We start from the raw sequence: 25,107 nt of genomic DNA, 5'->3' as shown, positions 1-25,107 counted from the left end.
ACCTCCTGCAGCCCAGGAAATTTAGACCCACTAGTCTCCAACTGTAGACGCTGGAGCCCCTGGGACTGGACAGATCTATGTCCCTGTAATGGTGACATGTGGCTTGCTGGCCAGCGACTCTGTCGCTTGGTGAGGTTGCTGTTTGTCAATATTCTGGTCCTCAGCTTTGCACGACCAGGAGCTCAGTTTTATTAATTCAGGTCCTGGGGGATATAGGCCTGTGCTGACCATATCTCACAAGAAACGTGTATTCCATATCTACAAGTGAGCAATGCTTGAGCATGGCTGTCCAGTGACCAGAATATTCACACCTGCTTTCCAAGACATACATTTCCCGAATGGAACTTATAACCAGATGGCTGCTTGGAGAGCACAGGATCAGCCCAAAGGAAGGGAGTGACTGTGAGGGAGATGTTACTCAGGCTATAGAAGAGGCCACGGAAGAGCCCCCTCGGACATTTTTACACCTAGAATACCCTTGAGTAGACTCTTCTCAAGATGTCTTCTTTCTATACACCTATTCTTTTTTTTTGGCCGAGCCACGCAGCATGCAAGATCTTAGCTCCCCGACCAGGGATTGAACCCATGCCCCCTGCAGTGGAAGCTTGGAGTCTTTTTTTTTTTTAATTTTTTTTTGGAAGTTTATCCACACTATAGCATGTATCAGTAGCTTGTTCCTTTCTTTTTTTAAAATTAATTTATTTAATTTATTTATTTTTGGCTTCATTGGGTCTTCGTTGCCATGCGCAGGCTTTCTCTAGTTGCGGCTAGTGGGGGCTACTCTTCGTTGCCGTGCAGTGGCTTCTCTTGTTGCGGAGCACAGGCTCTAGGTGCACGGGCTTCAGTAGTTGTGGCACATGGGCTTAGTTGCTCCGCGGCATGTGGGATCTTCCCGGACCAGGGCTTGAACCCGTGTCCCCTGCATTGGCAGGCAGATTCTTAACCACTGCGCCACCAGGGAAGCCCCAGAAGCTCGGAGTCATAACCACTCACTGGACAGCCAAGTAAGTCTTGACTAAACACCTATTCTTTTGTTAGCCACCTATAACTCCATCTCAAAAGATTACAACTTTATGCATATTTGTGTCAATTGTGCTTTCTGGAGATTGTCTTGAGATCCTGGGGGAGGCAAAGTGACTTAATGGGAAACTCCCCAGCCCAAGGCTCTCTGAAGTACTGTAGGTTCTGGCATTTCTACACCAATACGTGGAGGTAGGAGCGGTGGCGGGGGGCGGGGGGGGGGGGGGAACACAGCCTGGCAGCTCTTTCCTTCGTCTGGTTCTGTGGGATGTGAATAGATGTTATAGCAGGGCTTGCCAGCTTAAATGCAGGTGTGTAGCGTAGTGAATCGGGCTGAATAAAAGAACAATTTCAATAGGAACTTGAGCATAAATATGCTTCTTAACGCTCTTCACTATAAGAAAAAAATAGCGCAGGTGTGAGGATAAGTGGCAAGGGATGCTCAGTGGGGGAGGGGACGAGGTGAGTCCTGGGGACTCTGGCAAACTGGAGAGGGCGCCTCGCTTCTCACAATGACCCAGCTACTGTGGCCTTGTGGGGATGAGGTCCTAAGGTTACCAGATCTGAGTGTTTTTCACGAAAACTTCATAATCTGGATTTTTAGGTGAAATTATCGGATTTTTTTAGAATATTGGCAACCAATTCAAAGTTTTAAAACATGCTCCTCTAAACAAACAAAACATGTCAGGGACAGATTCAGTCAGTCAGTCAGTCAGTTAATTTGCAACTTCTGTTATATATATTTTTATATTTATATTTGGCCCTGCCGTGCAGCTTGTGGGAACTTAGTTCCCTGACCAGGGATCAAACCCACACCCCCTGCAGTGGAAGCTCAGAGTCCTAACCACTGGACCGCTAGGGAAGTCCCTGCTTTATATTTTTGAAGGATCCCATGATGAAATCTTTTAGAAAATGTTGGTTTAAAAAAATTAAATAGGCAGAAACAAATCAAGATAGTGCTTGGGCCTCTGCTGGCATAAATGGAATCAGTTCTTTCCACACTATTTCATACTTTTTATGTGTTTGTCATCTACGGCCTTCCAACTTTCAAAAGGAATTGGTGACTGCCCGCAATTAAAAAAAAAAAACCACACACACATCTGTGACGCAGGTTGACATGTGGCATCTGTCCCTCCTTTTCAGCACCGCCAGCTCTTATCTCACTCTAGGCTACAGCCAACACCTCTGAACAAATCTCCCATCTCCAGTTTCCCAATTAAGTCCATCCCGTGCACTGTTGCCAGAAGAATCTTTCTAAAACACACAGTGATTATATCAGCTTCCTGCTTTTTTATCATTTCCACCTAGATTGTAAGCTGCCTAAAAATATAAACTATACTCCTTTATATTTCCTATGTTGTAGTGATTCTCAAACTTTGGTGGGGAACTTATTTAAAATGTGACTCCCTGATTCTTACTACCAAAGATGGATCTGGTAGGACTAGGGTGAGGTCAGGAACCTGCCTTTTGTTTCCAAACAAGCACCCCCAGGAGACTGTGGTGCTGGGGGTCTATAGACTAAAAATTGAGAAGCGTTCTCTTTTAGATCTGGTAGGGACCTAATAAATGGATAAAAATTGAGTTTAGTTCTTCTTAAATCAATGCACCTATACTTCATCTTCCCTGAAAAGATTTTAGTTCCCCATTTCCTTCACCCCAGCCTCTGGTAGAATGTCATTGATTAGTTTCTCAGTGAAGTGATTTTTAAAAATATTCAGAGGAGAAAAGAGGAGGAAGGTGCTTATAAATGGCTTTCACTTCACACCCGGCGGATCATCAAGGTGATGGTTTGGAGGCAAATGGTCCTGTCAGTGGTGGCTGTGTACAACCCAGGTGCTCAGGTCACTGAAAAAAAGTCTTTTCCATCTCTGCCTGCCCACACTATCATTTACCCCTCCACAGCAGACTGCCAAAAGAAGCTATGGCTAATGGAAATATATTTTAAGCCCTAATTTCCAAACTTCATGCTCACTTTCTAAAAAGAGAAAGGGAGCCAGGGCCAGGAGGAGTAGCAGAGAACAGCAGCAGGGGTAAAAAGTAATACGACATGCGCTTCATTGACCACTTACTGTGTGCTAAGCTCCGCCAGGCACCTCCCACAGGCAATCACTGATCTTCACAATAACCTGCAAGTAGGTATTAAGTGTCCCCATTTGGCAGATAAGGAAACTGTTTGCCTTCTTCCTGTGACATCACCATGACCCAAGCAAGGGCAGCTGGGAAAAATACAGGGCATGAAAAGATCACCATATATTCCAGAGTCAACCCCTGGGCACTTTTGTAATGAAGCTTCAGAAGGGGAAAGGGCCTAAGGTGGGGGAAGGAAAACTCAGTCTAAAGGCTCTTCCTAAAGGCATAGGAAATGACCCTTCCAATCCCAAGTGCTCACGGGCTGACCTTACCTTACCCCCAAATAGGCCTTGAAGTGCTTGGGGACTCTGTGATCTGTTCAGCTCATTACCAGCCAAAGATAAGTTATTAAAGGTAATTGACACTTTCTTGGTCATAAATTCCATTTAATTGATCAATATTACATATCTCAAAAACAAAAACAAAACAAAACAAAACCCAGAAAACAACTCTCGCTCAGACCACCCATCAGCAACATCATTGTAATCCCAGGCTTGAAATCTCTGCTGGTCTCAGGTGTCCTCCTCACCTGTGATTCTGAGCTGTAGTCCTTCTGGCCATCTGGGGAGGTTCCCTGTCTGTGGTTCCCCGTGTTCACCGAGTGGCTCCCAGGCCCCTGGTTTGGCATCTCCCCCCATACCCCACTCCCTCCACCTCTCAGCCCTTCCCCCTCCCCCAAGGCTCTCCTGTCACAGGACTGACCCACTTGGCCTGCATGACAGGGATTGGCTCCTGCCTCTAGGTAGATGTGCTCACTTCTCTGTCCACCTCCATAGTCACTCTGACTATGCACGCCTCAGTGTTAGGATCTGTTATAAGGTCCCCAGCCAGAGTGACCTCTGCTCTGGGTCCTCCAGCACATCTGGTGGCAGGGGTCCTCCAGTTCGTAAGCATTCCTCTCCTGAGCATCCCAGCCCTGCTGGCTTCTGGGCTCACCACGCTTTGCTGCTCTGAGTGTCTCGCACACACTGACTCTCATCTTTTCCTCTTTTGATGAGTTCCTTTTCCATCTGGGTGAATGTCTGGGAGGTTGAGAGAGAGTCATCGATCCCCATCATCTCAGGGTCTAAGCCTTGTGAACAGCCATCAACCCCAATGGGTCTAGTCATGAATGCTCCATGAAGGCCTGAAGCAAATACAGCCTCCTGCCTACCGATTCACGAGGTCAGCCCACGAGGCCCAAATTTGTAATGAGTATTACAATGGAGTCCTTTGCTACATATGTTTTTTGAATCATCACTGCCAGCACAGAGTCTGTATTTTCTAAACCCTAAATTAGAAGGCACGATCTAAGATAAGTTTTGCAAGAAATGGAATATGTCTCAGAAAGCCTGGGACACGTGGCCATCAGTTAATTAAGACACGTGAGACATCTCTGCATCAAGTGGTACACTTACAACTTCATTAGGGAGGCATGGAAAATTGAGCATTTCCAAGTTCCAAACAAGACCAAGTTCACCTGCCCTGAGACTGGGCAGGAGAAACTTCCCTGCTGTTCGAAGCTGTGGAGGGGTGGAGCCTTGAAGGCTGGTGGGATTCAGATAAGTCTAGAGGGGCAGACAGCATTTTTCAGCTGAGAGGAAAAACAAAGCCAAGGTGTGGGGACAGAGGCAGCAGTGTGGATGAGAGGGGAGAGCAGCCTGACCAGAGCAGAAGATTCATGGACGATGGTGGGAGAGGCCAGGCTTAAGAAATTTGATTTGATGTACTAAGCAGGAAACCGTGTGGCTACATGCACAGGCAAGAGCCGTAAACAGTGTTATGGGATAAATCAGCAGGCAGTAGAAAAAGTGGGATCATTTGAAGGGAGTTTGGAGTCCAGGAGCCCAGCTCGGGGTACACGCTTTTGTAGCAGCGAGTCACCTGCTCCTCAGGATCTAGAGGAGATCATCTGAGCCCCCGCCCCACACACTGCATGAGGTTCACAAGCCCTTGCTTACTCCTAGTCACCTTGGGCTCCATCGTCTAGCTCTGCTAAGTGCTCATTCTGCGTCTTGCAGGTTTCTCCTTCCTCTCTGCCTCAACATTGACCCAAATGTAGGGTGCAACCTCTTCTCAGTCCCCTCCCCATCCCCTCAAATGTCCTCATACCAGGCAGCTATGTGTAGGGGAAAGGAGAGGGCACGGGGAGGACAGGCATACAGCAGACAAGCAGAGAGCTAAAAGGAGACTTCCCTGTTCTGAAAAAAGCCCAGGTGCCATTTCTGCCGACTCAGCATGAGCCGTCAACTTCAATATCCGCCTTCTCTCCCTCCTCCTCCTCTCTCCTTTCTTTACTTTCCAAATCCCGGCTTATTTTTTTATGCTAGTGGTTTAACCATCTCTTCCTTGCTGCCTTCCAAATCATGTCATCAGTGTCTTACCTCTGTCGCCCTGCGGTTTGTTAAGTCTTTCCCTAAGCCAAGGCAAATTCTGTGTGAGAGACTCCGGGGCCAGTTTTATGAATTACAATTTTCCTTGGAGCCCCACTCCCAACCTGACCTTCCCTTCACCCCCCAGGGCAGCCCCTGGGGCACCTTTGAGGAACTTCCAGGCTCCACTTTGAAGCCAGTGTTGAGAGTCCTTCCATGTTTAAAGCTCCTGAGTCTACGATTCCTGAATTTCAATTCTGTGTGACTGGAAAAAAGAGGTAGAAATGCAAAGTTGAGAAGACGGTTGGCTTAGAGCAGTGATTTTCACAAGTTCTACTCTCGGAATCCCTTTATACTCCTTATGAGGACTCCAGAGAGCTTTTGTTTTTGTCCCTTGTCTCAATTTTTATGTCCTGGTGATCTTGTCCTAGTGATTAGCGCTTCTGAACATCACTATCCTTCTCCTTAAAAAATAGGACTGAAATACCCATCTGAAAGGACTATGGTGAGAATTAAATGAGATAATGTAAGGTAATTTTTCAACTCCTAAGGGTATGTAAATATCAGCTGTTACTAGTATTATTGTTTGTATAAGTAGATAATGGGGATAACGTGACCTCTTCCAAGTACATAAGAACAGCATATTTGAGCAGGAAGATTGAGTTCTGGAGTCTTTTCTGGAAAAGATCTGGAATCCTGTTCCCTCACTTACTGGCTGTGTGGGTAGGTCACTTAACCTCTCTGAATCATCTCAATTTCCTCACCATTAAGAGAGAGAGAGGGCTTTCCTGGTGGCGCAGTGGTTGAGAGTCCGCCTGCCGATGCAGGGGACACAGGTTTGTGCCCCGGTCCGGGAAGATCCCACATGCCGCAGAGCAGCTAGGCCTGTGAGCCATGGCCGCTGAGCCTGCGCGTCCAGAGCCTGTGCTCCACAACGGGAGAGGCCGCAACAGTGAGAGGCCCGCGTAAAGCAAAAAAAAAAAAAAAAAAAAAAAAAAAGAGAGAGAGAAAAAAAAGAAAAGGATAATAACTTGGTGTTTATTTTCCAGGGTTGCAGTGAGAATCTGAGATAATGTATGTATAATGATGGCACCCAGGTAGATATTTAAAAACAAACAAACAAACAAACTCAAGTCTGTACATCTCTCCACATACTGGTTCACTCTAATCCACCCTCCTATGTAATCCTTTGTCTGGAGTATCTTCCTTCTTTTCATTAAACCTTCACTGTAGAAACTGACTGGCAATTCTACTTTTTTTATTGAAGTACAGTTGATTTACAATGTTGTGTTCAGGTGTACAGCCAAGTGATTTGGTTATATACACACACACACACACATATGCACACATATATTCTTTTTCAGATTCTTTTCCATTATGGGTTATTACAAGATATTGAATATAATTCCCTGTGCCATAAGTAGGCCCCTGTTGTATATTAGCAATTCCATTTTAAACTGGTCCTTAATGGCTCTACAATGACATTCCTTGAATTGAGGCAGTCAGGACACCCAATTCTGAAGGCAGAAATATGTTAGAGACCAGATGTGAATTTAGATGAACCTTGGGAAGGGCATGGACCTGGGCCAGTGTGGGAGGCATCTCACAGAACAGCACTGCCTCTCAGGATGAGTCTCTCACCTTGTGTTCGTTCCCACAACATCCTGCAGCCTGGTCGCACTGCATGATGTTCAGACATCCTCTGTGGGGCAGTTACTGATACCCGCTGCTGACTGGGACTCTGGCTCAGAATCAGGCCCCATAAAACTAATCTGACCCATGACTTTGAATTTCTTGGCCCCGTTGGCTCTGAATTTTCAGAATTAGAGCTTCTCCTTGGATTAGATGCTATTTTTCAGGTCTGTTTTAAACGTATCTCCTGAGGGGTTTAATATTTAGCCTTAACAGCTCAGCTAGGGTCAGGAATTGTGCCAGCATAGAGCCATAAAAGAGGCACGGCAGGAAATTTAGAGATCAACCCATCCAACCACCTCAGTTTACATAAGAGGAAACTGAGGCCAGGGTGATGAGGTGACTTCATCACAGGCACACTGAGTTACCAACAGCACCAGGAGGAAAACGTAGGTTTCCTGACTTTAGGTCCAATGACTTTTCCATTTCTTCCATCCATCCTTTCAACAAACATTTATTGAGCACCCACCATGTGCCAAGAGCCATGGTAAGAGCTGGGGATATTGTTATCATCAGGGATGAATAATAGATACCTTGGGGCTTCCCTGGTGGCACAGTGGTTGAGAGTCCGCCTGCCGATGCGGGGCACACGGGTTCGTGCCGCGGTCCGGGAAGATCCCACATGCCGCGGAGCGGCTGGGCCCGTGAGCCATGGCCACTGAGCCTGCGCGTCCGGAGCCTGTGCTCCGCAACGGGAGAGGCCACAGCAGTGAGAGGCCCGCGTACCACAAAAAAAAAAAAAAAAGAAAAAGAAAAAGAAAAAATTACATACTTGGTCATTTCATGCTGCCTACATGTAAGTGTTAGCAATATAGATAAATGAGCTCCCTGCCACCCCTCCCCCATTAGTGGGGCACAGAATAGGTAAGTGTGGATGAGAAGAGAAATAAAGTGGAATGTCTCTAACATGGGCTGTCACCTACATATCCACCCACCCAACCTGGGCAATAAAACTTGCCACGGGGATTCCTGGGCTGCTGGGCACAGCATGAGGGTGTTGGGAACATGGAGGGAGAATGTAGCAAGAAGTAAAGGAAAAGAAGAGCAGATCCCTGAAAGCCGGACTCCCTCCTCCCACATAGCTGAATGGGGCGGGGGTGGGGGGGTGCTGGTGCGGGGGGAGGAAGTACGTGGGCCTGCTAATGATGAGACTTGAGACTCTACTCTGGGGAAAGGGGGAGCACTAGAGGAGGAAGCAGGATTCAGCAGCTGTCCCCCACCTTCCCCAACTCTTGGGCTCGGCAGCTGTGCCCCTCCCCACTTCTGCCCCATCCCCGCCCCCGCCCCAGGGCCCCTCTCTCCAGGGCTCCTAGCCTCAAATGGTCAAGTCCACTAAGTTGGCTGGGGACCAGCTTACCCGGAAACTAGAGAGCTGTGCTATGCATTTATCTTTGGTGAGTCACTGCTTTCATTTCATTAAACTTCAAGGAAATTTATTAGAGTTCTGATAGCCACAATGAGCTTAAAAGAAAAACTAAGACTTTCTCATGAACTGATGATAATCAATGGAGAAGGTTTCAACCGCGCCCCAAAGGGAGTCAAAGGCAGAGTTATCTGAGCAAAGCAGGAACACCTCCTGTTCTAAAACGCCACGGCAGAGAGCCGAGTACCTGTGGGAGACAGCCCCAGCAATAGGGACGCTATCTAGCACTAACTCTGCCTCTTCTCCCTTGGAGCTGAGGTCTGCCCTGGGGCCAGGATTGCAGAACAGGCATATTGTATAAAGGGCCCCCAATCTTTAGCCGCCTGCTATGTTTCTGGCCGCCTGGATGCCTGGACACTGGGTTCCCCTACCTGCCACTGGTTCAGGGGGATGTGGTCTGAGAGGTACCCAAAGATACTGCACACAGGTAACTGGACCCTGGCCTAGTGGGGCTGTGGGAATTCTCAGCAGCATTAGAGTCACTTCTCTGATCTACTCTCCAGAAAACCTCTATTCAAAGGCAAATTAGATACTATACAAATTATTATACTAGTCTCTCTACTTCTGTGAATATTTTTAAATGTCTACAATAACGTTGAGAAATAAAACAACGTTACCTGGTGGGGATAACTCATTTATTCGTTTGTGCTCATTAAATTCTGAATTAATATTCAACAAAAGCTTATTGACTTTCCAGTAGGGGTCAAGCACTGAGTTGGCTTTATCAGCTTCAGTGCTGAAACTTTTGCCTTATGGCAGTGGATCAGACTCTCTGTGGGTGAGGCCTGGGCATTTTACAATTTGTTCAGGAGATTCACATGTGCAGCCAGGGTGGAGGACCACTGTCCTGAGGGATCGATGGAGAAAAGAACGCGTGGACAGATTTGGATCCTGGTCAGGCTCTCACCTTTGATATCTATGTGGTGTTGAGAACCTCACTTTCATCTTTGGCTTTCGGGCTGGACTTTCTTCTGGAAAAGGAGAGAATGGGACTTGATGGTCTCTGAGATCCTTTCCATCACTCCTCAGCCTCTTGGTCGAATCAAAGTACAAGTCCATTTCAACTCCAACATTCTAGGACTTTTCAAGATATTTTGTGGTGAGAGGAACTGGAGACTTTTGGAGAATCCCTGAGATCAACACTGGTTCAGCTGACCCTCCCATTCTCTACATCAACTTCTTTTCCCCACTGGCTTTCCAGCAGTCTCAGGGTTAAACCAACTTAACAGAAGACAGTGGCAACACCAAGGCTGTAAAAGATGCATTAGTCCCCATAATGGCCCATCTTCCCCAGACTGCTTCCTCCATCAAGACCTTTATGGGACACTGAATCAAGGGTTACTCAGGGAAACAGAAAGGCCAGCACCTGGTGGATGACAAGTGTGACAACAAGAAACCAGGCATCTCTCTGAAGTGTCAGCTCTGGCAAGTAACTCAACACTCTGAGAGGGTTCTGAGTCCCAACCAAGAAGAAGCCTCTGCAGGCTAGGCACCCAGAGGCTAAGGAGAAAAATGCCCTTATCTACTTCCTCTTTTTTCTTTTTTTTAATTTTTATTTTCTGGGGATTTTTTAAAAATTTTATTTATTTTAATTTATTTATTTTTGGCTGCACTGGATCTTCGTTGCTGCGCTCGGGCTTTCTCTAGTTGCAGTGAGTAGGGGCTATTCTTTGTCACGGCGCGCAGACTTCGCATTGCGGTGGCTTCTCTTGTTGCAGAGCACGGGCTCTAGGTGCATGGGCTTCAGTAGTTGTGGCACGTGGGCTTCAGTAGTTGTGGCTCGTGGGCTCTAGAGCGCAGGCTCAGTAGTTGTGGCACACGGGCTTAGTTGCTCCGTGGCATGTGGGATCTTCCTGGACCAGGGCTCGAACCCGTGTCCCATGAATTGGCAGGCACTACCAATTCCCTGTGAAGTGAATTCCCTGCACTACCAGGGAAGCCCCCTTATGTACTTTCTTCTGCCCAGGTCATGGTGTGGCACAAGAAGGACACATAGTCCCCATTCTTCACTGGCCAATAATAATGGGGGAAGGATTTTGAGTTCACCCTTTTGGCCAAAATGGAAGATTGTTAAGAGAAGAGTTATTGATAAACATGTAAATAAATTTTATTTTTCACACTAGGTCTATTCCTGAAAACACTGTGCTCAAGCTGAACATATGAAAACAGAGCACTTCTTTCTTCTTTAATTGAAGTGGCATCTAACAATTTCAATTTTTATTTCTCTGCATCTTAGTCTACTAGTTAGTAATGTAGAAACCAACATTCAAATCCATGGAAGCAAATCCTTTCTAAAGGATTAGATTAAATTACTTGAGGATGAATCACGTCTTTCTTAAAGTTTTAAGTATTTTGGCTAAAGGCTTTACCAATCTTTATTACTGCATAAGATTCAACTTTCAGTTCATACAGTCGGTCTCAGATGGAGACTCACAAGTTACTATTCCCATTACTCTATTGAGAAGATGGGGGTACAGGAAATATGCATGTGAGCAGTGGGTCTCTGTTGAAAGGGCACCATATGTTCAAAGGGAAGGTCAATAAATAATGCTTAAAATGAAAACTAAGAAGTAATAGTATATGTTTGTTATTTAGAAATATGGATGTTAATAGCAAATAAATACTAAATGAGTTAAGAATGGTTGTCTCTGTCAAGAAATACCACAAATCACGTAAAAAGATCAATGACAAAGTGAAAAAAAAATGCAAGTTAAATGTCAGACAAAAGTTAATTACCAAAGTATATAAAGTTTCTAAGGGAGAGAATTAAAAGGTCAACAAAAATTGGTGAGACATATCAATAATTATTAGAAAAATAAATATGAATGGCTCTTAACATTAAGATGTTCAACCTCACTCATAATAAAAAACAGGCAAATTAAAACTATGCTGAGAATATTATTTTTAACTTAGATTGGCAAAAATCCAAAATTTAAGAATACACTGCTGTTAAGACTATGGGGAAACAGGCTCTCTCATACTTTACAATAGGAATGAAAGTTGGTTCAATCCCTACAGAGGAGAATTTGACAATATATAGCAAACTTGTTTGTGCAAATACTTTAATAACCAGCAATCTAATTTCTAGTCATCTACCGCAAAATATGGGAAAAAATATATATAAGGCGATTTATTGCAGCACTATTTTTAACAGCAAGACTGGATACAAGCAAAATGCCCATCAAAGAGGATTGGAGGAATAAACTATGGTACTTCTACAAACCGAGTACTAAGCAACTGCGAAAAGAAAAGAGGAATATCTCTGTAGTCTCCTATGAAGAAATCTTCAGGATATGTTAAGTGAAAATAAAATCAAATGGAGAAAAATGTGTTCAGTATGATACTTATATAAAAAAATGCCTTGTCACACCTGAAAGTAAGAGAGCTATCAAAGAAAACTAAGGTTTTGTCAAAAGGACTCAAGACAAAATGATTCAGCAGTTCCTTAAAAAGTCAGAGTTACCAAATACGACCCAGCAATTCCATTTCTAGGTGTATACCCCAGAGAACTGACAACATATGTCCACACAAAAACTTATACATGAATGTTCATAGCATTATTATTCATAGTAGCCAAAAAGAGGAAACAAACTAAATGCCCATCGGCTGATGAATGGGTAAATAAAATGTGGTATATTCATACAATGGAATATTATTCAGTCATAAAAAGGAATAAAGTAATGCTACATACAAGGTTCATGGACGAACCTTGAAAACATTATGCTAAGAGAGAGAAGCCAGACACAAAGGCCACATATTGTATGATTTCATTTATCTAAAATGTTCAGAATGGGAAAATCCATAGAGATAGAAAGCAAATAGTGGCTGCTGGGGGCTGAGAGGGAAGAGGAATGGGGAGTGACTGCTGACAGGTATGGGGTTTCTTTTGGGGGTGATGAAAATCTTCTGGAATTAGATGTTGATGATGGTTGCACAACAATTTTACTATACTAAAAACCACTGAACTGTACACTCATTCAAAAAGATAGATGCACCCCAACATTCATAGCAGCATTATTTACAATTGCCAAAGTATGGAAGCAACCCGTGTCTATATATATATAATGGAATACTACTCAGCCATGAAAAAAGAACGAACTCTCGCCATTTGCAGCAACATGGATGGACTTGGAGGGCACTAGGCTAAGCCAAATAAGTCAGAGAAAGACAAACACTGTGTGATACCACTTATATGTGGAATCTAAAAAAATACAACAAACTAGTGAATAAAACAAAAAAGAAGCAGACTCACAGATATAGAGAACAAACTAGTGGTTACCAGTGGGGAGAGGGAAGGGGGCAGGGGAAGTATAGGGGTAGGGTGAAAAGGGGGTTTATTATGGAATTATATGAAATCATGCGTGTGAAACTTTTGAAAATTGTAAAGCACTACAGAATTTAAAGAATCTTTCATTCAATAAAAAAGGTGCATTTTATGGTATGTGAATTATATCTCAATTAAAAGATATGTACATTAAAATGATTAATATTTATTGCCAAATGAACAACACAAATACAAACGGACTCAGGTGCCAACTTAAATAAGCTCCCACTGACCAAAAATGGGACAATCTGAGGATCAAAATAATAACTCTAAGTGATTGCAACACACTAAATATATTTAAATCGATGATTTGAAGAATTCCAGGGAACCGATTCATTATTTGAAAACTATTAATAATGGAACAGTACTAAGCATTAATTTCGTCTTTTCTGTGCAAACTGTACCTCAGGGTGACCAAACAGTTGATGAAGAGAAGATTCTCTTTATAGGATTATTTAAATAAGCAATGAAGGAATGATAGAATTAGAATATAATAATTTTGCAATCCTGATGAATTAATAGATCCATGCAATGGATCTCCTACTGGCTGCTGACATCACAAAAATATAGACAATCAGACATTATTTATCCCTTATGGAAGCATCCAATAATACCTATGAAGTACTCTTGCTAAAAAAAAAATCTAACCAGAATCTTATCAGTCCTCAGTAAACAGAGGAATTTATTAAACAACTTCCCAGCAATGCAAAGGTCAAAATATAGATTGTGGGAAACTACAGGATAAAATAACAAAAACAAAATTACAGGGAACAAAGGAAACAAAAAGATGAAAATGGAATCTATAAAAAAACAGACTTAAGAGACACATTAACTGGTGCCAGCGTATGAACCTTTTTTGAATCTGGATTCAAACTGTTAAAAAATTTTAAGGAATTCAACCATTTTTTATTAGACAATCAAGGAACTGTGAAAGCTGATCAATATTTGATAATGTTAGTGAATTATTCATAGTCTGGGGATTATATTATAGTTATATTTAAGAATCCTATTTCTTTAGAAATACATCTGAAGTATTTACTGATGAAATGATATGATGTCTGACATTTGCATCAAGACAATTTTGGGGTGGAGGGGAAGTGAATGAAGAGGTAGATAAAATAAAATTGGCTATCTATTGATAATTGTTAAAGCTAAGTGATGGAAACATGGGGTTTCCTTATGCTATTCTCTCTATTTTTGTATATGATTAAAATTTTCTTTAATAAAAAATTTTAATGGAAGAAAATTATTACCTCTAGGGATTTGAAAATTATTACCTCTAGCGGTAGTATCAAAACTCCAGTATAGAATAATTTGACTCTTTATACTACGTGCATGTAAAAACTAAGTAGATTTTAAAAATTAAAAAGTGAAGAAGATCTACCACAAATATAATACTTAATGGTGAAACTTTAGAAGCCCTTTCACTAAAGTCAGAAATCAATGTTGCCTGCCCTTCAACACTGTAGTGGAGTCTTAGCTATCACACTCAGACAAGAAAAAGAAATAAGAGCAAAATAGATTCAGAATAAAAGACAAAAAATGATTGCTGTTTGCAGACAATATTATACGCATAGGTAGTCCAAAATAATTTACTAATATGAGCGTGCAGCAAGACTGCTGAATTTAAGATCAAGTTACAAAAATCAATGTTGTTCCCAAATACTGGCAATAACTAATTAGTTATTAGAAAATGTGATGGAAAAACATTCTATGTATAATGACAACAGAAATTGTTAGGTATGTGGGAATAAATCTATCAAAAGTTTGGAAAACATTTATGAAGAAAAGTATAAAATATTATTGAAGGACAGAAAAATAGATCTGAATAAAATCATAAATATGTCAGTTCTCCCTCAAATTATTCTCAAAATTCAATGCTTTTAACCAAAAGCTCAACAGAAATTTTTGTGGAACTAGACAAACTGATACCAAACTTCACAATTTCAAACTGGTGAAAACCATTTTGAAAATAAGAGCAAAAGGGAGGCTTATTTTTTACTATATATTAAGGTTTATTATAAAGCTTTAGTGCCTAAAACAGTGAAATATTGGAGCAGGGATAGAAAAAACAGTGGAACAGACCAGAGACCCCAGAAATAGCCCCATACATATTTTGAAACTCAATATATTATACAGCTGCCAGTGGGAAATGATGGAGTACTCAATAAATTGAGTAATTAGTTTGTCATGTGGGGAAAAAACGAAGTTAGATTCTTACGTCACAGATACACAAAAATGAATTCTGAATGGATTAAAGACCTAAATAGTGAAAAACAAATGTTAAAAGTGTTAGAAAAAAATACGGGCTATCTCTGTTCTTGAGATAGACACAAAAAGCAGAAATGATAAAAGAAAATATTGATTTCATTAAAATTTAAACTTTCTTTGTAGCAAATGACCCTATAAATAAAATTAAAAGATAAGTGACCGATTAGAGAAGATATCTGCAACGTCTCAGAATACATAAAAGATTCATATCAGAACATATAGAGTTTTCCTACAAACTGATAAGAAAAACCACCTAATAAAAAATTGTGCAGAGGATATAAACAATTCACAGAAGAGGAAATCCAAACAGTAAATAAATACATGGCAAGATACTCAAAATAATTAGTAATCAGAGATATAGAAACTAAAAGCAACATGAGATGCTATTTTATACCTATCAGATAGATGAAAATTAAAAAGTCTGGCTGTGAGGATGATGAGAAACTCAAATGCACCTGGGGGGAGGATAAATCAGTAGAACAAATTTAGAGATAAAATATTTAAGATTTAAGATATGGTCCTATCTAATTGAAAATTCATACATTGTATGACACAACAATATTGATATCAAGCATATACTTCTCTATGTACACCTGAAATTCTCACACACAAACACAAAGACACATATATAAGAATGTTCATTGCAGCATTCAAAAATAAATAGCAAAAAAGAAAGAAAAAAAAACCCGCTGGAAATAACCTAAACTATAAAAATAGGACACTGAATAAATAAAATGTTTTATATTCACATACTCGAATGTGAATGAACTAGACCTATATATTATCATGGACTGATCTCAAAAATAAAGTAGAATTTAAAAAGCAAGTTCCAGAATGGTATATGTAGTATGATATCATTTATGTAACATTTTAAAACATATGTTTAAATATATATAATTTTAAATGAATACATCAAGAAACGACAGCCCTTTTGAGTTTTGCCGTCAAGGGGAAGAGATTGTAACAGCTGGAGCTCGGGGTCCAGTGACTGACATGGGTTATATATATGTTTTTTAAATGCACGGCAGTAGAGTTTGTTTGCCTGCCGATGGGAGTGATCCAGTAGAGACTTAAAATAATTATTCATAAAGAGCAAAATCCTTGAGAAGTTGGGGCTTGGGCTGCAGAGCACAAGAGGAGGATGCTAGGGTATTTTAGGTGAGAAATGGTGAGTGTTTGAACTGTGGAGTGGGATGAAGTGGAGATGAATGTGTGGTCTGTTCAGGACAGAGACTCTTCAAAAAGTGATGTTAATTGGGTGTGTGGGTGGGTGGATGACACTGTAAATGGGGGTCTGGTTTGATTATAAGGCAAGACAAGGGGACCTCTGGTACGATGATGGGTCGCGGCCTTTCTGAGGGTTGTAGACGATGCTATTGTCACTCCTAAGGAACTTCTAATCTGCTCTGCAGAGTCCCAACAACCCACCTCCTATATGTACTAAAAACAAAGTGAATTCCACAACCACTACCACGCACTACTTTCTCCGCTGAGTTGGAAGCTTCCTCTGGGCCCTGGGGGTCTATTTTTACTGCTCCAGTGCCTCTCACACACTGGCTGTTAGTCAAGGCTGCTCTGGGAAAAGCACACTGCGCTGGGTCTAGTCCTGCCTCTACTGCTTTACTAGTTCTAGAGCAAGTCACGTGACGTCTGCGGCCTCAGTTTTCTACCTCACAGGGTGCTTAACTGCCTTGAGGCTACTGCTGGTGAAAGACTCCGGGGGTGAGGCTGGGGGTTAAACCTTCCCCTGAACCCCAGGACTCCAGGTCTAACTGCTCCCACCCCACCTTTCTCCCGTCACCACCACTGACCCCTCTCCAAACACATCCTCGCATTTTCTTCCCTCCCTTTATGGCTCCAAGTCTCCACCAGAGTCTGTGGTCGGACGTCACCCCCAAGGGCCGAGGGCTCCGTCTGGGGCCCTGCCTCGCCCACCTGGCCACCCCTGCAGATTTTGGACCCTTCTGGGCTAACGGGGACCCAACAGAGCAGGCAGCCTTGGAGTCCCCACATAGGTGGGTCGCCACCACCCGTCCCCCGGGGTGTGCACCTGTCTTGGTAGACAGTCCGGGGGTTCCAGGTGCGAGCCAAGATGAGGTTATCTGTCTGTCTGAGGGTCCGTGGGTCCCGCCGGCTGGTGAGCGCTTGCTCGCGTCGTCCGCTTCTCTGGCTCCCTGTCCCTGGTCCACCGCCCCCTCTGTCCCTCCTCCAGGACCCTCCCCCGACACCTACCCCCACCCCTCCACCCAGGCTCTCGGTCCTTCCTCCTGTGGGTGTCACTCCGCCCCTCCTCTGCAGGAGCCAACCGGCGCACCGAGGGGCCGCTGCGCTCGGGCTGCGCTAGAGCATAAAACTCGCTCGGCCGAGCCGCTGCGCTCCAGCTGCCGCTGGTCGCCGCACGCCGGCCGGGGCGCGTGGGCTCGGCTGGGGCTTCCAGGCCGGCGGGCGACACCGATGGCCGGGAGCGCGCCTCCAAGCAGGCTTAGGGACATCCGCTTTCCGCTTCCAGAAAAGTTTGGGGAGAGTGGATTTGGGGTGGATTTGGGAGTGGTGCCAGCTCCCCCAGCCTTCTTTCCCTTCCAGAGGCCTCACCGTGCACAGCCTCATCCATTCTTCCTTTCCTGACACCTTGCCTCCCTGACCCCTCCTTCCCTTGGCTCCTGGGTTCCCCCTCCCCTCTCCGGGGTCAGCATCTTCTCCTTCCTTATCTCATTCTCCATCGTCCTCTCTATCCCCATCTTCTTAACGATTGCCATCCAGTTTCAGCCTTTTCCCTGTCATCCCCAACCTTCTCCTTTTTTCCTTCTTAAAACTTCCCCTCCCCACTCCATCTCATTCAACCAACCTCTCCACTCACACTCACACGCTCCATCCATCCCTCTCCTTCCTCCCGTTCCCTCCCAGCAAACTTCCACCATGGATCCTGGGCCTCCTTGGATCACCAGCCCCGCCCCCGGGAGCACCCTCTCCGTCCCCAATGCCACCACACCCTGGCTGGGCCGGGATGAGGAGCTGGCCAAGGTGGAGATTGGCGTCCTGGCCACTGTCCTGGTGCTGGCGACAGGGGGCAACCTGACTGTGCTGCTGACAGTGGGACAGGCAGGCCGCAAGCGCTCCCGCATGCACCTGTTTGTGCTGCACCTGGCCCTGACGGACCTGGGTGTGGCGCTCTTCCAGGTGCTGCCCCAGCTGCTGTGGGACATCACCTACCGCTTCCAGGGCCCCGACCCCCTCTGCCGGGCCATCAAGTACCTGCAGGTGCTCAGCATGTTCGCCTCCACCTACATGCTGCTGGCCATGACACTTGACCGCTACCTGGCCATTTGTCACCCCCTGTGCAGCCTCCAGCAGCCCAGCCTGTCCACCTACCCTCTCATTGCAGCTCCTTGGCTGCTGGCCGCCATCCTCAGCCTCCCTCAAGTCTTCATTTTTTCTTTACGAGAGGTGATCCAGGGCTCTGGAGTGCTGGACTGCTGGGCAGACTTCCGCTTTCCTTGGGGGCCACGGGCCTACATCACCTGGACCACCCTGGCCATCTTCATCCTGCCTGTGGCCATGCTCACGGCCTGCTACAGCCTCATCTGCCATGAAATCTGTAAGAACCTAAAAGTCAAGACCGGGGCCTGGAAGGTAGAAGGAGGGGGTTGGAGGACTTGGAACCGGCCCTCGCCTCCTTCTGCCCCAGCTGCAGCCACACGGGGGCTGCCATCCCGGGTCAGCGGCACCAACACCATCTCACGGGCCAAGATCCGAACGGTGAAGATGACCTTCGTCATCGTGCTGGCCTACATCGCCTGCTGGGCGCCTTTCTTCAGCGTCCAGATGTGGTCTGTGTGGGACGAGAATGCCCCTGATGAAGGCAAGTGTGTGGTCTGGTGAGGGGTGATGTGGGAGCAGGAGGTGGAAAAATGCGGAGCGGAGAGGACAAGAGTATTAGGACAGGGTCACAATGGCTCACAGGCCACATAGGTAACAAATGAGCAGCTAGGAAAGATGGCGCCTGTCCCGTGTGAAAAGGGACAGCTGCAACTCCCCTCCGGCCAAAAGACGCCATGTGAGTATCTTTGGCGTGAATTTCCATCTTTTAAAATTTTGGTAACTAATGTAAACGTTTTAAAATACTCTTTGGCCCTAAAAAAATATGACCATTAGTAGATTTGGCCAAGCAACTGGTAGTTTGCTAGATGTTTGAAAGGGATTTTCAAATGATTCCATCCAGGATGGAAATTTGTGGCTCATGAACTACGTCTCTCGGCACCCTTCCCCCCTGCAACTAAATATGACGTTGAACTCCTTTACAACAGCCACTTTCAATGAATTGGGCTTGGTGCACAACCCTGAAATTTCAAGTTCAACACTTTTGTCTTTTGTCTTGCTAATGAGCAAGCAGAGGCTCAGAGAGGAAACATGACTTGCCCAAGGCCACACAGCAAAGTGAAAAGTAGAGCCCAAGCCTGGTGCCTCCTTGTTTTTTCCCTCAATACATCCTCCTGCGCCCCCCGCACCCCCATAACCCTGGCTCTGAAAGTGATGAGGAGAGGGCCCTTCCTCCTACGTGAAAAACAAAATGGGACTGTGTTCCGGTTGGCACATAGAAGGCCTTGTTCTGGTCATTTTTTGGAGTGAGGTAGATGGCAGCCTCCTAAGTTTTAGACACTGCCAGACGGTCAGGCCATTTAGGGGTGAACTTGTCCTCAGAAAGGTAGATGCGGTGTCTGGGCACCCAAAATGTTGGAGAGAGCTATTCAAAGACATCTGTTCCTGCTCCCCTAAGAAGAGTGGGGGACAAGTCTGTGAAGAGGGGTGACTGTGTCCTCTGCAGTACATCACATCTTATGCACAGCTTGGGGTATATAATGGGTGCAGCATGTGACTGCCCTAGGGAAGCCCTGTGCACAGTTTCCTCTGGAAGCTTCCAGAGGGTTCACTGGCCAGCAGACCCTGGCTACCACTTCCTACCAGCTCTTAGGGAGTGGTCCCCCTTCCCTGTGCTTTTGTTTCTAATCTCATTTTGCTCATCCTAGCACACACTTAAGCCAACTGCTTTGCTTTTCTGGAGAGATGAAGTAAGTGGAAGGCTGTTCATGATGTCAACACAACTCTGTGAGAGAAGTGTGACGGCAGTACTGAACTCTTACGGTCCCATCATACCCCTTCTTAACCACCTTTCAGATACCGGTCTGGACCAGAGACTTTATAAATTACCCTTAAAGCAATGAGCATATTAATCCTAACCACCTGTAGGGACCTCCGTGCTCTAGTCAAGCACAGAATAGAAGGAAGGAGGGCTTTCTAGTGCCAAGCACATTCAGGCCTTGTGCTACTTCGGGGTGACCTTCTCTACATCTGAGTAACCTGAGACTCAGAGAGGTGAAATAACTGGTCCGAAGTGCCACTGCTTAGTAGGGGATGGAGCCAGGAATGGAATCAAGGTCTTTATGGGCCAAGCTTTAACCGTGGCAGGGCTTTCTTCCCAACAATCACAGCTGAGCTGATGTCACCAGGGGTGAGAAGGCCATTCACCCCTTTCTCAAGGAACCTCCAAGAAGATGGGGATCCTGCCGTTCAGCCGGTGCAGGCTTTCCTGCTCGCCTGCTGTACTCACTGTCATCATCAGCCTGTCCCAGAGACCCATGTATAGAGTGACTTACCGCTTACCAAGAGCCTCACTGAGTATGAAGTACAGGAACTAAGTATCCCTCAGAAAATGTGCTCGCTCAGAAAACTGGAAGCCCTCTGGGACCTTCGAGTCCGGCTGACATTCATTACTTTAGACTTACTTTCCAGTACACCCAGTTTTCCTCCACAGCAAACTAGCCTCCTGGCCACCTGTCCCTGAGTCTTTGGTGAGAAGCTGTCTGTATCCTTGCCCTTGGCCCTGCCCCCGACTGTCAGCTGAGCTTCCGTCAGAATGAAGTGCAGCGGCTGGCCAGGACTAGTAGTGGATCTGCCCTCGGGGGCTGAGAGGTGAAGCCTCTGCAGACTCCAATGCTCCGGGCCCATCTCCAGCCCCTGCACCGGGCCTGGCTCAGACAGGCCTAAATCAAACAGATGCTTCCCAAGTGAAGAAACTTCTGGAACCCCTAAGTCTCTGGCCGAGTCTGGGCACTACATATATATGTCGATGGAGCAGACAGGGTGAATACCACCCCTTAGCCAAAGCAACTTCCCAAGTCTTCTGCAGCCCCTGGGTATTAAGTTAACTGGGGAGCAGGCCAGAGCCGAGACAAGCCTGAAGGAGGCTGTGCTTGTTGCTGAGGATGGTGTCTCCTCCGCTTACAGGTGCTCCCTCCTTGCCCTCACTTCTGTGCCCTAGACCTGCCCATCCAGGCCCAGGTGTCTTCAGCTTCCTAACTCTATGATTCAAGCCTTCTCTCAAACACTCTGACCCTGTATCTTCCCTTCTCTTGGGCTATGAGTACCGCACTGGAGAGCATACCCTCAGGAGAGGCGCATGAGGAATCTGTGTATCGGAAGATTTCATGGTGCTTTACAGAGCAGGCACTTGAGCTTTGCCCTTCAGTTTGTTGGTTGAAATGGTGGCAGGGTGCAGGATTGCTGCTTTGAGGAGGGAAGACCTAGGTTCAAGTCTATGCCATAACCGTTAAGGTTCCTTCCAGCTCTGACGTTGTATTTGGTGACTCCGCCTCTAAGGTTCCTTCTAGCTTAAGCATTGTGCTCAGTGACGCTACAGCCTCCACTGAAGAGGAGGGTAACTCAGTATGCAACCCACGCCATAACTGTAGCCGTGGTGCATCTAGCAGGAGGACGGGGCCCATCCCCCAGCTTTCCTGTTGTCATGAGAAGTTTCATTTCATTTTCAGGAAGAGTATTGTATCTGGAAGAAATCTTATCAGAGTCTTTGAACTCTCACATTTTGACTTCCCAGGAGAGAAATTAGCTCCCGCCAAGGATGGTGCATTCTTTGGATGTAATTTCTGATGACAGAGAACAAGTACTGGTCTGCAACGGGATGCCTGGATGCCCTGTACCTAGAAGGTGCACAGTTGGAGATGACATCATGGGACCTGTAGGACTGTCAGGCTCCACTGATCGCCCTACCAGGTCCCTATCACTGGCCTGGCACAGTTGATACTCACATGCAAACTGACTGAATGACAGAATGACTGGGACTGACCCCTAGGGGTCAAGGAGGACGGAATTCGGAAGGCAATGTGCACCCGTATCTATGACATAAGTGGGGATGGAGGTGTGCCTGAACCTGGCTAGAATCATGGTTACTTTTCCTGAATGTTTTACAGAAGTTGCTTCATCCTAGCTCTACATCCATTAGGGGATTCAAGAGCGAGGTTTTGGAACAAAGACAGTGTCTCCTATTTGGGCTGGTCCTGTCCCAGACTATGTTTGCACCTCTAAAGTCAACTCAGAGCAAGCCTCGGATCCTGTCGTCACCCTGTAGTACAAAACGAACAAATCAATCAGTGAGGCAGGACTCTGGAGTCAGGAGTCCCAGGTTCATGCCCCAGCTGTATTCCTTTCTAATTACAGAGCCCCACGTGAGTCCCAGGTCCTCTCTGGGATTCAATTTCCTTCTCCGATCAGTAGGGACCGGGAATCTCTCCCAGGTCTAAAATTCTTGTGCTTCTCTCTCGGCAGATTCAACCAATGTGTCTTTCACCATCTCCATGCTTTTGGGCAACCTCAGCAGCTGCTGCAACCCCTGGATCTACATGGGCTTCAACGGCCACCTGTGGCCGCGTTCCCTTGGCCGTCTGGCCTGCTGCGGGGGGCCGGGGCCCAGGATGTGCAGGCAGCTCTCCAGCGGCAGCCCATCCAACCGCCGCGCCATGCTGCTGACCCGCTCCAGTGGCCTGCCCACCCTCAGCCAGAGGCCGGGGCCCGAAGACCCACTGAAGGATGAAGAGCAGGTGGACAGGGACACCGTCACCGAGACCAGCATCTTTTAGAGAACACTCCCCGGAGTGTGGCGAGGGTCTCTACCCACCTCAGCACTGGGTGTAAATGCTGGGAGCGCAGGGCTGGAGTTAGGGGAGCCCAGTTTGAGGCAGGGCGAGGAGGCCAGAATGGCTGCTCCTCTTGGTTACACGGCTGCCGTCGTTTGCTCCCAACCTCACATGCTGGGAGTCAGGGAGAATCAGACTGTCTGCTTCCCTGATCCTGCCATATTCACAGGGTGTCTGGGAAGCACACGTGCGGTAGATGTGGTGCCCCAGATCTGACAGGCCTAGGGCTGTCCTGTCTGGGGGTCCACAGGCAGCAGGGACTCAGAGGCTGGTCTCCTATCTTGTTTGTCCCATCCTAACCTGACTAGCGCATCCCAGTTCAACCAGGAGAGGGAAGGAGTGAAAACCTGTGAGAAGGACCCTGTCTGCATCCTGAGTTTTTGTTTTTTGGGGGTTTTTTTTGGTGGAGAGAGGATTGCTTAATGAAGAAAGTGAATAGGTGTGAGGACTTCACCTGCTATGCCCACCTGTCTACCGAAGGGAAATGCAGGGTTAGCACAGCACCTGGTAACTGGTAAAAACTCTGCAAACGCTACTTCTCTTCTCCCCACGCACCTCATTTAGAGTTAGGGTGGGTGACAGGGCAGAGTATTGCATATTCTCAGTGGAATGACCAACGGGGGGTGAGAGTGAGAAGAAAGAGTGAGGAAGGGAGGAGATGAAAATGGTCACAATAAAATTCCGAGTGGGAGGAAGCCTCGGAGGCAGCAGGGATTGGTCGCTCTCCCTCCTCCCCTCAGGGGGTCCACATGGCTCCTGCCTCTTGGGGATGCACAGAGGAGACATCCTTTGAGAAAGTGTGACTTAGTCATGGCTCTGGATTTGTTTGAGGCTCCTCAGAGCTTCCACATGAATCACATGCTTGCCGTGACCAAATCAGGAGCCCAGGACTGGAAACTCGGCTCTGCCGTGGGGTATCTGTATGACCCTGGGCAAGTCACCTCCCTCTCTGGGCCTCAGCTCCTCACCTGTAGAACAGAGATGATCTCTAAGGCATTTCCCAGCTTGAAACTTTCATGACTTTGCAAGACTGGAGAAGCATTCTCTAAGGACGTTCTAACCAGTAGGCTCTGGAAGAATTGCTGTGTTTTCATGACAATGACACTTATGCCCTTTGACTCAATTCTGGTGACTTTGGTTCCTGCCTTGGCCATACTGTCCACTTTTGCCCTCAGTTCTGTGATGCTGATGCCAAGAGAGCCTGGCAGGTAGAATCTGGGGCTTTGTCCCGCACTCATTATCCGCAGTGGGATTTATACCATGGGATAACCTCCCCACCATGATTCTGGTTCTACTCAAAGCGATGGTCTTGATGGTGGAAAGACCATCAGCTGACGTCAGGAGAACTGGGTCCTGGTTCTACCACCATGCCACCACCAATGGCCTTGCTCTCTTCATTATGAGGGTCAAATAGGACTGTGCGTGTGTAGGTGGTTTGTAAACTCTTGAACCATACTAAACACGTGAGCCCCTATTAATGTAGGGATTGCTGATCTAATTAAGAGCTCCTGAGAGCACTCCAGGGAGCAGTCACTCTCTGCCCTCCACTCCTAGGGAAGTTTTGAGGAGTGACTGTGGCTTTGGGGATACACTTCTTTAAGAGGCCACTTAGCTCTAAGAAGTCTCATTAGGCTTCCTTAAAAGAAAAGAACCTAAGCTGAGTGTTGTGAGTGAACAAAGCACCCCAGCCCTTCAATACTAGAGAAGTGGAGAGCGGGACACAGACCCTAGTGAGACCAAGGCTCAAGGTGGATGTGGGAACCCACTGTCTCTCCTCACTGCACCCTGTTGCTAATGTCAGTCCCTGACGTCCAACCACTTCTTCCCTGTCCATCTGTCCTGATGGAGCTGGGCTGAGGAGCCTCCCATGCCAGTGTGAGCTATTGAAGTTGCTCCTTCCTCTGCTTCCAC

General features: G+C 46.1%; 1 protein-coding gene across 1 annotated transcript; it reads left to right on the top strand.

Moving 5' to 3' along the window:
- Window positions 1-18,127: 18,127 nt before the first annotated feature.
- On the top strand, window positions 18,128-23,864 carry AVPR1B (arginine vasopressin receptor 1B; the record flags this gene model as incomplete). The annotated part of the gene is made up of 3 exons (XM_082858251.1): window positions 18,128-19,076; window positions 22,829-23,128; window positions 23,643-23,864. 3 exons carry the CDS (start codon window positions 18,128-18,130, stop codon window positions 23,690-23,692), a joined length of 1,299 nt encoding a protein of 432 aa, XP_082714377.1. The 3' UTR covers window positions 23,693-23,864.
- Window positions 23,865-25,107: the final 1,243 nt, after the last annotated feature.

This window comes from Leucopleurus acutus (assembly GCF_964270905.1).
Source record: "Leucopleurus acutus genome assembly, chromosome: 2".
NCBI classification, from domain to species: domain Eukaryota; kingdom Metazoa; phylum Chordata; class Mammalia; order Artiodactyla; family Delphinidae; genus Leucopleurus; species Leucopleurus acutus.
Note: the sequence above shows the minus strand (reverse complement) of the source record. Positions and strands in the feature narration are given on the sequence as shown.